Source organism: Saccopteryx bilineata, chromosome 4, assembly GCF_036850765.1.
Source record: "Saccopteryx bilineata isolate mSacBil1 chromosome 4, mSacBil1_pri_phased_curated, whole genome shotgun sequence".
Lineage (NCBI taxonomy): Eukaryota > Metazoa > Chordata > Mammalia > Chiroptera > Emballonuridae > Saccopteryx > Saccopteryx bilineata.
The window spans coordinates 29,208,092-29,220,907 of record NC_089493.1 but is presented as its reverse complement, the minus strand read 5'-3'; the positions used below and the strand labels follow the sequence as shown (position 1 = coordinate 29,220,907).

Genomic DNA, 12,816 nt, shown 5'->3' with positions numbered 1-12,816 from the left:
TTCTCCAAGGAGATGTTAAATTCTTCTGTGCTCAGAGGCCGAAAAACATCAGACTGACTTTACCTATAGATCTGGATATTTCATCTTCATAGGACAACATGGTCGAGTTTTAGGGAGGCCAACAGACAGCCCCTCCCCCAGAGGTTCAGAACCAATCAAAAATAAGGCGCAGAAGTCAGATATTTGAAGTCTAAAATGTCAGATTATTACTGATAAAAGCTAGATATAGCACATGGCTTTGGGTCTGTGGCCATAGATCTTTACCCTGGCACTAAAATTACCCATCCCGGGCAGAGCTGGGTGTCTGCAGGTGCCCCCAACAGGGCAGAGTTGATCCCAGTAACTTGACTTCATACAGACAACAGGTGTCCAATTTCTTCTCTCAAATCCTCCAATAAGTTAAGTCACTCTTCCCTCCCGGGAGGACAAGAGATGAAAGTGGGGGAGAACAGTTGGAGTGTTTTTTCCATGTTTTCCCCTCCCAGTGAGTAGAGTGGAAATTCCCCCCTCTCTCAGGATACAGAGTGAGCGGCGAGTGTCCCCCAGCCCACAAACATGGTTGACCAGATCTGTTTAATTCTGGGACGTGGACTTACTCAGGTTGGGTCCCGTCTTGTCCTTTCCAGCTGTGGACCATGGTTTCGCCAGAAGGGTTAATAAAAGGAATGGGTCAGAGGAGGGGAGAGGAAGGGAGGCCGAGCAGGGAGAAGATGAGTACCTTTTTTCTAGGCACTACTTGGACCTGAGAAGAGACCCCCCCCTGGGGGATCTTCAGAGGACCCCCTCTGCATTCTCTGGGCAGTGCTGCAGGCCACCGCCTAGGGCCGAGTCTCAAGCTCTGTAGGTGGGCACTGATCACAGATGTGGTTGAAAATGACCTGAGCTCATTGGGTCCAGTGGCCTGCACGGTGCCATGACTCTCACCCTCCCTCTGCACTGTCTGCCTTCCTGCCACCTGCTGTCCACACCTGTGCCCCCAGCAGCCCCCGAGGGAGGGGGGCCCCAGGCACTGGATGCTGAGCTGCAGCAGGAGGAGCCCAGGCCCCTGAGGATGGAGGAAACAGGAGGTAGGGTGGGTGAGTGGGTGACAAGGGAAGCAAAGGGGACCGCTGATTTGTACTTTCAGAGTCACACGGCATCGCATGTTATAGAACGAACAGCGGTTCTCAACCTGTGGGTCGCGACCCCGGCGGGGGTCAAACGACCAAAACACAGGGGTCGCCTAAAGCCATCGGAAATATTTAAAAATGTATTATATAATAAATATGTATTTTCCGATGGCTTTAGGCGACCCCTGTGTTTTGGTCGTTCGACCCCCAGGTTGAGAACCACTGTTATAGAAGGAGAAGAGATTGTCACTGTACATATGTGGTATTTCTTGATTAAGTCTTTTGATTAACTCTGTGATTACATTATAATTGTGGGCCATTTAAATACACAGTAATTATCACAAAAATCACCGGATGATAATGGATTTATTTCAGTCCAGTAAACTAAAGTGTTCCCAAGGGAGCCGACAACCAGGAGTGACACGGCAGTTTATCTGAGTTACTATTTTTACTGAGAGATAATACGAAGTAAAACAGGCCCTTTCATTTTAAAGCCTCTCATCTACGTCCCTGATCTGAACATAGAATATGTATTCGTCACCTGCAATTTCCCCCTTGCAGTCCGTGCCTCCCCCAGCGGAGGCCCGTGACGCTTGCCTTCCGACTCCTGTCACACGCGAGCGCTATTACTCTGCTTTTAGAAAGCCAGATGGCTTAAGTGACTCTTAAAACTACATAACTGCAGCATTTTTGAAGACATTTCCACTGACTCTGAATCTAAAGCAAACTCAAATTTGAGGATGAAACGCTGCAAGTCTGTGGTTGATTATTTCTTCCTAGAATTCAAGTACACAACATCCACTTTGATGAGGTGCAGGGGGGCATGTCAGTGGGTGATTCAGTTCTTAGTAATCCAGATCTTAACAATTCCAGTGGGCAGTTGCGGTCCCGTGCTGTCCTTCGGCCCGCCACATTCATTATACGTGTACAGTAATGTGCCGTCTAACCCAGCGATTTTCAACCCTTTTCATCTCATGGCACACATAAACTAATTACTAAAAATTCTGAGGCACTCCCAAAAAACATATTTTTTGCTGATTTGACAAAAAAAAATAGGTATGATTTTGATTAATTCACACTGGATGGCTATTGTTGTGTTGGCTGTTGTCATTTTTTTATTTGACAATCTAAAGAAAAAGAGGGCAGTGCCCCTGACTCAATAGTCAGGTGTTGCAGGTTTTAAAAAATGATTGCAGCACACAGGTTGAAAATTGCTGGTCTAGCCTAAAGCAAGTTTGCTCCCCACATGTGAACTTCTTGAGGTTTCCTGGAGGGATGTGTCCACCGTATTTACAGCTCTGCACAGAGCAGGGACCACTCAGGCGCCGTTGTCCTGCATGCTGTCAGCTCTTCAAAACAGGGGAAACAGAAGACGAAAGCATTTGATTCCCTTCCTTTGCTCTTTCAGGATTGATCGGAAAAAGGACAAGACAGAAAGAAAAATTTTGGACAGTCAAGAACGGGCCTTCTGGGATGTCCACAGGCCAGTGGTGAGACGGCTCCACTTGGTTTTCTGGGCTTTCTTATTTTGCCACTTCTTTCGCCTGGAAGAAATGACTATCTTTCACCAGCAGATGTCTCATTCTTAAAAAAAATTGCTAAATTTTGTGCAATGGTTTTACCATTCATTCATATAATCTCAGTAGGTTTTCTGGAATATATGTCAGTTTTCCCTTTTATAAACTACCCATCCATGCAAATAGGGAATTGGAAATAGGGGAGCTGTGGGAATTTCAGCTGGGACCTGTGGGCCCCAGAAGTTTACAGTTGCAAAATAAGCAATGTCCATATTTACTAGTGGTTGACTCTAAATGTTAGAATGTTCTATTTCGAATGCAGCCAATTTTTGTTATTCATGGTTACATCCCATAAAGTGGCCGTGAACAGTGAGTCAGCGAATGCTGAACCCCTGCATCAGTTGATCGAGGCATAACCGTGGTTAGCATGTGTTTCTATTTAAAGACACCTTAATGTACATTGTTGGTTCGTTAACATTGAACTCACAGCCAACAGCACTGTGTCTGATACCAGAATGAAGCTTATGTGACACACATATTCTCTGTAAGGCACATCAGAGCCTCCTGAACTCAGGAACACTAGACAGCAGTTCAGCACATGCTTGGGGGCCATTTAAACAACAAAATCACCAACAAAACAAAAACCACAGAAATATGCAAATAGTGGCACTAAATGGACCTTGAAAAGGACACTTATTTCTAGTATGAAAAGTTGAAACGAGCCTGACCTGTGGTGGTGCAGTGGATAAAGTGTCAACCTGGAAATGCTGAGGTTGCCAGTTCGAAACCCTGGGCTTGCCTGGTCAAGGCACATATGGGAGTTGATGCTTCCTGCTCCTCCCCCCTTCTCTCTCTCTCTCTTCTTTCTAAAATGAATAAAAAAAAAATTTTTTAAGTACCCTTTAAAAAAAAAAAAAAGTTGAAACGAGAAGGCCGGGCATCACCTTGTTCAACCTCAGCTGGGAACGTGCATATGAAACAACTCAAATCTTTTGTTGCTCTGTAAATGTCCACAAATGGCCATGAATGCACAGCAAGTATTCATAAACTTCTCTGTAAGTTTTAGCAGGTGGGCAAATTCACAAATACAAAACCCATGAATAATGAGGTTTGACTGGATTTCTAATTTCACGTTATTTTTAAAAATCTTGCATTTCCCTCATGAAATGGAACTAAAATGAATAGACTCTTTCAGCCCCCCTCCCACCCTAAAGCACTGGTTAAGAGCAAAACTAACGAAATGATTCCCCATCCTGACATTGGAGTGTCTTTAGTGGGTTAGATCTGTGAGAAACCAAAGACTGACTGAAGCAAGCTCGCCACTTGGAACCAGAGTTTGCTCTTCCAAGCTGTGCCCAAGACCCTCTGCCTACCGTCCTGAGATAATATAAGCTTTTATGTTTCATTTGAGAACTTTATAGAGGAACACATCTACATCTTTGTAAAATAAAAAAAAAGAAAGAAAGAAAGAAAAGAAAAGAAATGTAAATGGTCAAATGGAGATAATCATGCATTATACGTAATGGGAAAGTTAGCGATTGGTTCTGATGGTGTCACTTGGACTGAACTGGAAAAGTGATTTTCACTCAGTAATTTATGTGGTGTGTTTTTTTTTCCCCCTCAGCCAGGCTGTGTGAACACCACAGAAATGGATATCAGGAAATGTCGACGTTTGAAGAACCCGCAAAAGGTTAAAAAGGTTCGCTGGCTTAGCTGAATCGAAAAGTCTTGATGTGCCTGGGCCTTTCATTTCTGCTACTGTTCAAACAATAATTTGCTATATGTTAATTCTACCCCATTTCATCCTTTGAAACCATTTTATTCATTTATCCTACATATATTTGTGGAGTGGCTCCTGTGGGCTTAGCACCCTTCTGGCTGCTGAAACGCTGTCTTCACAAAGCCCACAGCCTGGTGGGAGGCGAAACAAGCCAACAGGCGGCATTAGGGAAGTGCAGGATGGTCCAGGAGCGCCAGGAGGGGGCGCCAGACCGGGGCTTTCCGCGGGCTTCCAAAGCTAGCTCAAGTGTGCGGTGGTTCTCAAGGGCGAACGGCGGTTGGCTATGAGGAAGAGATAAGGAAGAAAGAAAAGTATGGAAATCCCACAGGTGAAAGTGAGCTTACTTAGTACATTGAAAGTCTTGTAGTATAGCTAGGTCATCCCAACTCAAATCACGGCCTTGTCCAGCTGTGAATGAGCTGATGATCACTGGTGTTTCACTGGACCCAAGGTGCAGTGAGCACAGCGTATCCAAGGGCGCCACACTCGCTCTGCTCCGCAGTCGGTACATCCCACCCTCACAACAGCGCCAGGGATCCTTCTGCGGGAGAACAGGTCTGTCCTCCACACTGCTCATTTCAAAAGGTTAGGGAGAGCCCTGGCCGGTTGGCTCAGCGGTAGAGCGTCGGCCTAGCGTGCGGAGGACCCGGGTTCGATTCCCAGTCAGGGCACACAGGAGAAGCGCCCATTTGCTTCTCCACCCCTCCGCTGCGCTTTCCTCTCTGTCTCTCTCTTCCCCTCCCGCAGCCAAGGCTCCATTGGAGCAAAGATGGCCCGGGCGCTGGGGATGGCTCTGTGGCCTCTGCCTCAGGCACTAGAGTGGCTCTGGTCGCAATATGGCGATGCCCAGGATGGGCAGAGCATCGCCCCCTGGTGGGCAGAGCGTCGCCCCTGGTGGGCGTGCCGGGTGGATCCCGGTCGGGCGCATGCGGGAGTCTGTCTGACTGTCTCTCCCTGTTTCCAGCTTCAGAAAAATGGAAAAAAAAAAAAAGGTTAGGGAGGTATCCCCTGACAACCAATCCTCTCTTATTCCTCACATAATATATATGACATGACATATATAGCAACTTCTTGAATCTACGTACACATTTTAGTCTTCACTGAGATAGTGATGCCCACTGTGTTATGTTTATAATGTTAACCTTAAAATGGCCTCATTTAATCTTTAAGCCCCCCCCCTAATTATTAGAATTTTATTCCAGAATTTCAGTGAGCCTTTCTTGATTTCATCTATACATTTTATACCCGGGGGGGGCTTTTGTTTCTTTCCCAAAGCAAAGGTTGTCTTTAATCTGTCTCTTAACACAAGGAACAGCTTAAAAAGTAGCCTTAACAGTGGGCAGGTGGAGAAACTGAGGCCAGAAAACTGTTTAGCATAAAAGCAAAGCATCTGGAACCCTGCCATCTCAAGTGTACCCCAGATGGGCTTGTCACCTGCAGGCCAACAGAAAAGATAGAGGGGACCTTTGTGCATAATCTGCAGCAATTGTCCTTGAACTATTTTGTGTCTCAGAATCACCTGGGGCTTTTGATAAAAGCCCAGATTCGTAAGCCCCACCCACAAAGATTCGGACTCAGCAGATCCATGCGGGGCTCGGCAGTGAGCACCCTTGCCAACTGCTCCCAGATAACTCCTTGCAGAGGGTCTATGGCCATGTTTGGAGAAACACTGGTGTACAAGGAGTCCATTTCAGCTCAATAAAGGGAAACATGTTTTAGCAGCGGGAACCCAGACGGGACAGGGCTGCCTCTGAGACAGTTCCCATCGTGGAGAAATTCAAGCAGAGGCTCCCCATTTGTGTTTGGGATGTCACAGAGAGGACTGGAAGCATCGGATGGGTGGGGGAGAGAGCTCACCCCTAAGGCCCCCTTCACTTCTGAGGGTGCGTGATTCTACCTTCTTGCTTCCTCCCTAGTCAGTGTATGGTGTGACGGAAGAGTCCCAGTCGCAGAGCCCTGTGCACGTACCCAGTCAGCCAATCAGGAAAACTACGAAAGAGGACATCCGGAAACAGGTGATTGACTCCTGCCCTCCCGGGAGGAGATGTGGCCAATTGGAAAACCCTTTCCGCGTCCACCTCTGGAAGCTGAGTTGAGCTTTCGGTTCCTGGGAAGTGCAGTGGAACCAGCTGTGGGTGACTTTGAGCGCCGTGTGTGAACAACCCATGGCAGTACGAGAGGGAAAATTCTCTACCACGCTCCCTCAGCAGTTATGAGAGAAGGACAGAAATGCGTTACCCCAACACCGCAGGGTAGCCTCTATTGTCAGGTCTCCCACAGGAGCTGGAGCGGGGAGTGACCCATGTCACAGGGTCCTGAGAATTGTCATGTGCTTCCAGAGTAAGCCAGTCCGGGACCACCGACTGGTTGCTGTGATCCAAAAAGGAAAGTTTACGAATGAAGCAAGCCCTACTCCCAAAGCCATTTCCGCATTGTTTGGTTCAGAGCTATCTTACCTGATGAGGACTTAACAGCGAATGTAGTAACTGCAGAGTCTCTTTCTTACATTATGCTTTACTAGCTGCTGATGGGGGGACCCCGAGGAGTAAACTGCTAGGTGCCCGCCCTTGACAAGTTTATTATTGGGTGGGAAAAAGGACACAGATGTACGTAAAAATAGCCGTTTGATGATTCGAGTCAAGTAACGGGAGCACGTGGGTGTGATGCAGGTGAGAACGGTGTGCAGAGAGGGATCCCCGGAGATTAGTCAAACCAGGCCTGACGGTGTGTGTGTCGCCTGTCCGTGCCTTCGCTAAGCTTTGTAGAGTATACACTGCCTCTCCGTTCGCAGTCCCTTTTGGGAATCAAGACCGAGGCTCTAACACAGTGCTGGAAAACAGACTAGGAAGGATAATTGGGAATCCTCAAGGCGGCAGGATCTTCCAAAGGGCAAACTGGGGGGCTGGAGTCTGCCCAGAGGAGGTGTCAGGATCTCGGTGGAAGTACAAGATTTGGGTTCCTGGGGTAGAAGGGGGGAAAAAATTCTAGTTTGTCCTTAATACCTCTGTTCTGTCTTTCCCCAGATAATATTTTTGAATGCACAGATTGACAGACATTGTTTAAAAATGTCGAAAGTGGCAGAAAGGTATGTTTCCCCTGAATAAAATGACCACTTCCTTCTAATTTAACAAAAGAGAAATGTTACAGAGTTGTGGCTGACACGTGTGTACCCTGCCAGGAGGCCTGCCGTAGGCATTTCTTTAACTGATGGGTGAAAGAAAAAAAAAAAAACCCACAGGGCCCAAGTGAGTACAACTAAGACAGCAGACCTCCCCTGAGTGATACCGAGAGTGTTCTGTCGCTACAGCTTTTCGGAAGGGGGGGGGGGGGCACAGGACCTTGCCGATCAAGGTCAAATATCCATAAAAGCTACCTAGCGCACTTTTGCCTTCAGCCCCTCAATTAATTTAAATGGAATGGCTCCCTTTTCAGCTATAAAACGCCCAGATTCACTTTATAGGGGGAAGGAAATTGTGCGCTCGCCGTGCAAACAGGAGGGGACTGGACCGTCGAGAGGCGTTCCGCCTCCACACACCATCATCCACTGAACTGCAACGAATCACTGGGAAGGAGAATAGCGGCCCCTCCAGCCCGGCTTCCGCCGCTTCAATCTGCACCAGGGGCTGGTTCAGCTCCGTTAACTCGTGGGAAACTCAATTTTGTCAACTAAATGGTCTGTTTCTGAACTCTTGGTGAAGAGGGGAGACCACCTGGGGAATCTGTATGGAATAAATCTGATCAGGCAGCTGGCAAACTGAACGGGGTTTTTTGTGTTGTTTTTTTTTTGGGTTTTTTTGTTGTTGTTTTTTTTATGTGTTCAAGTGATGACCAATAGCTGAGGGATCAAGGGCTTAAGCTGGGTCCTAGTATTTATTAGCTATCAAAGTGGAATGAGTTTTTACGCCCAGCTCCCACGGAGAACTGGGTGTGTGTTGAACCTGTAAGCCTTTCTCTGCCGGTCCTTTCCTTCTAAATAAATAACAAACTGAAGCTGAGAAAATCGTACTCCAAAAGCCTAAACCTCGGTCTTCAGGTGGCCAAGGACGACCCTGGATCTGAGTTCATGCCTTTGATGGTGTCTCGTATATATCCTAGGGTTTATCAAGAGTCTCGCTGTTGTCCTTCTGAGCTGAATACTTCTTTGTTGCAGAAGGCTGTCCGGTGCATCCTAGGATATTTAGCAACATCCCTGACTTCGTGTCACTAAATGCCAAAACCCCACCTCACAGTTGTGACAACCAAACCTGTCTGTGGACAATGCCAGCTGTCGCCTGGGAGGGCAGAATCGACCCCGTTGAGACTGACTGATGCAAAGGCTCCAGAAGGTAGTCCTGGCCGGGGCTCAGCCTACTCCAGGACAACAACTGCTCTGGAGTCCCAGTTCCCGCTAACTCTGTCGGCTGCGGGGCCACCTCCCCCACTAACATGGAGCTTTGCAGTACCTGGCTCTAAAATTGCTTTTCAAGTCTCACTGTGAGTGCCTCTGTCCCAGAAGAGTACCGGTGAGAGACAGCTGGGATGACCTCGATTCCACTGGTGTGAGGAGCTTCGAGCGTTTTTTCTCTATGAACGGGGGCCAAGAATGGCTGTCCTGGTGCACTGTGAGGGTCGCAATGCCTGGCCCTCCAAGGGCACGGCAGAGTCTGCAGTCCCAGGGGGATAGGGGGGCGCCTTTCCTGGGGTCTGCTGTGGGGTCCAGTGGTTTTGAGCATGATGATCCAGGTGGGGGAGGGGAATGAACAATGGAGATTCCTAAACCCTTGCTATGCGGAACTGGACTCGGTGGTTCCAGGTAGGTCTGAGGAACCTGCATTTTGAATAATATGCAAGAGGACTGAGCCGGTCTCTGAGGAGTTGGTGGGCAGAGTGCTGAGAAGGGAAGAGAGACAGGGAGCAGCCGAGGTGGGGGAGGGGCGCCTGTCAGGGCCCATTGTTTGTCTGTCTGCACGCTGTCAGGGAGGGCCCCACCTGCTGCCACCTGCTGCCTGAGAGGCTGCTCACCTGGAAGAGACTATTCCTGCCTGCCACACCTCCCTCCCCAGTGTGAAGCTTTCCTGGGTCTCTGCCCGGCAGAGACCGAGACCGAGACCGGATCTTATTCCCAGCAGCAGGAACTGGCAACTTTTCAATGTGACACAAGAGTTTTTCATTAGAGCCACAAGGAAACTCCCAGATTGAGGGGAGGCGGGTGGGGAGCGGGTGTTCGCAGGAGATAAAGCAGCCCTGAGCCCTGGTCCGTCAGCGTCTCTGGTCTCTGCTGGGTGGGGGACAGGGAGGTGGCGCTGGCAGCTGGCCTCGGTGCCGCCGCTGCGCTCCTCTCCAGGGGAGAGCTGAGCTGTCTCAGGTGGGCGCACACATCCCCCCGCCGGATCCGGTTCCTGGGCCTGCTCCTGGCGAGTGGTGGTAATTAGCCAGACACCGTCGAGCAAAGGACCTCATCCACGCTGGGAACGGGTCCACCCCGTTTTTCACTTGGCTCCCTGAGCACTGATGTTGGGGGAGGTGGGAGGGCTGCTGAGTGTGAAAGTCCAGTTCTAAAAAGGCAAGAGTCAGGGCTGCAAAGGGTGCAGCCAGGCGCAGCCAGGAAGGGAAAATAGAAACTTTGCCAACTAACAGGCAGAACAGCAGGATTTAGGGGGTAGCGATGGGGGCAGCCACGGCATTTGGATCCTGCCTCTTTAAAGGGAGAGAGCAGTAGCACTTAACTTACAGGGTTAGTGTGTTGATCCATGGCAGGAGCTTGGTCCAGGCCTTGGCACTTAGTATACACACAGTAGATGTGAAGGATGACTGTTTTCCAGTGTGGTACTAAATGGTGCTTTGGAAAAGGAGCAAATTCAAGTGCGTTAGATGGAAAGAGCTGGGTGCACAGTGTTCAGAGGACCAAAGGGCAGGTCAAGGAGTGAGGCTAGACCTGCAGGTGACAGCTCTGGGCTACTGTGGTTCTTCCCTCCTTCTCTCTTCCCCATCTCCTAAACAGAGAGCCCTGTGTACTGCCTACGGCTGGCCCTGCCATCTGCCTGTCTGTCCCAGTGGCGGCCTCCTGTGGCACCAATAATGTGGTGTTTTGGGGGCAGGCAGGGCTGAGCATGAAGGGGCTACTCTTCTGCTCAGATTTTCCCGGGTCATCTCAGCTTCAACTGTTCCATCCCATTGTCCCCAGGAGTGGTTAAATGTTCCCAAAATGCCAACATCATGGCAGCCAAACTACATTTCCCAAGGATGCCATTTACATCTGGAAACAGTACAAAAGCCAGTCTGAGATGTTACCTAATTTTTGCTCTGGAAAGTACAGTGCTTGCACACACAGATGAATTCTCCAGGTAAAGAATGCTCAACACCTGGAGCTTTTTTTTTTTTTTTCTAACTATTTTAAATAAGAATCTGTCTTTAGTATGGTTCTTGCACTCGCCTTCTTAAAGTAAGGACTCACATTTCAGTTAATATTATTGGATGAATCAGGGTCAATGTTCTTATACCGTACTCTAAAACTCTGTCAGTGGTCAGGGTCTTATAAAGTGCCACAAACTGGTCCCCTTTCCCTAACCAGCCCCAGACCACTATGTACTTTGAATCTCTGTTTCTGCTTTTTTAGTTGTTGGCTTATTTTCTTGTTCCTGTCAGCATACTTGTCTCCAGTAGCCCTTCTTCCTCCCTTACCAATTCCCATTTCCAAGCAGTGGCAGACCAGGTGTATCAGTTAGCTATTGCTGTGTAACAAACTACCTCAAAAACATAGCAGCTTCAAAAAACAGGTAAATTACTGCTGCTCGTGTGTCTGTGTACCAGCTGCCTCTGTTGGGCACCCCCTGATGTCTGCATGCAATCATGTGTTGGGTAGGCAGCTTGGTGATCTTGGCTGGGCTCTCTCATATGTTTGGCATGAGCTGGTTTAGAATAACCTCAGCTGGGACAGCTGCACTTTCCTCACATGTTCTCTCATCTTCCAGCAGTCTAGTCTGACCTTGTTCACACGGGGATAGCAGGATTCCAAGAGAGAGAGCAGAAGTATGTCTAGCCTCTTGAGGCTTGGAACTGGCACTCGGTCACTTCTACTGCATTTTATTGGCCAAAGCAAGACACAAGCCCAGACCAGATTCAAGGGCTGGAGTAACAGACTTCAGGTTTTTCTACATTAATTTATCATTCAAGGAACTCAAATAGCCAAGTTCCTTAGCCTTGATCCTAATGCAAGCGTCTTCTCTGAGAGGCATGCTCTTCTGAATGACAGACAATGAGCCTTGAGGTAGAGTTTCTCCCTGCGGAAAGAGGCCCTTTGGTCACTTGTCTCACCCGTGTTCTCTCACCAGTTTAAGTTGCCCAATGAAAAAGGTCTTACTGCTCTTTGCAAGAATCCTCAAGGAGCCCCTTTTTAATTCATCCAACCCCCACAGCACCTGACTAATTGACTTTGAAAATGCAAAAATCGCCTGACTTGTGGTGGCACAGTGGATAAAGTGTCAACCCGGAAATGCTGAGGTTGCCGGTTCGAAACCCTGGGCTTGCCTGGTCAAGGCACATATGGGAGTTGATGCTTCCAGCTCCTCCCCACCTTCTCTCTCTGTCTCTCTCTCCTTTCTCTCTCCCTCTCTATCTCTCTCTCTCTCTCTCTCTTTCTCTCTCCTCTCTAAAATGAATAAATTTTAAAAAATGCAAAAATCTACATTTTAGTCCAAATGTTCTGGAAAGTCTCTGTGTTTTGCTGGGTGTGCCCAGAGACTTCTCCCCACCTGGACAGGCACTGAGCAGGTCACTGTGGGAGTCACACACCCCTGCCACGCACGGAGAGATTAGACCTTGGCATCGTATAGCTGCTCCTCTGCTTGGCGCGTCCTCACCCCGCCCTGAGAGCTGGTTGTGCATCCCAGCTGATAGATGAGTTGATTTTTTATATCCTCTTGCCCATCTCGAGATCGCTGCTGCTCCCTGAAATTGGATGCTGGTTCCCCCTCTGCCTCCTACCCTCCCTGATCATGAAATGGAATTAATAAAATGAGATAAAACAGCAAGGGACTGCATAACCTACGGGTCTATTAAAAGCCTGCTAAGGTGATAGCAGTCTGTGTCTAATGTCTAATGATAGTTAACTTAATGTCTAATGATAGTTTGGGGGGAGGAAAGAAAGGAGCCAAAGAGGTCATTACAGCTTTGCTTTTATGCGATTCCGGACACCGTGGGGTCCTTGCTTCTCTTTTCTCCCTGTCCATCTTAGGTGACAGAAAAGAAAAGATCAGAGGTATCGTTATAGCTAGGGTGACTGTATTCAGATTATGACCTGGAAGGGCTGAAACACCTGGCCTGGCATAGGCTCTTTTTCCAAGGGGCAGAGTTCCCCTTCACATCCCCTAACTCATTCTGAGATGCTCTGTAGATTACATTCTCTCCAAGTGACCCAGGATTTAGGAGTTCT

General features: G+C 48.4%; 1 protein-coding gene across 10 annotated transcripts in view; it reads left to right on the top strand.

The window, feature by feature from the left end:
* RGS6 (regulator of G protein signaling 6) overlaps positions 1-12,816 on the top strand; it is a 547,187-nt gene that overhangs the window by 466,762 nt on the left and 67,609 nt on the right. For all 10 annotated transcript variants that reach the window (XM_066275020.1, XM_066275021.1, XM_066275022.1 and 7 more), the window contains 4 exons: positions 2,518-2,599; positions 4,251-4,325; positions 6,323-6,421; positions 7,430-7,491. In XM_066275020.1, the coding sequence (XP_066131117.1) occupies positions 2,518-2,599; positions 4,251-4,325; positions 6,323-6,421; positions 7,430-7,491 (318 nt within the window). The remainder of the gene's footprint in view (positions 1-2,517; positions 2,600-4,250; positions 4,326-6,322; positions 6,422-7,429; positions 7,492-12,816) is intronic.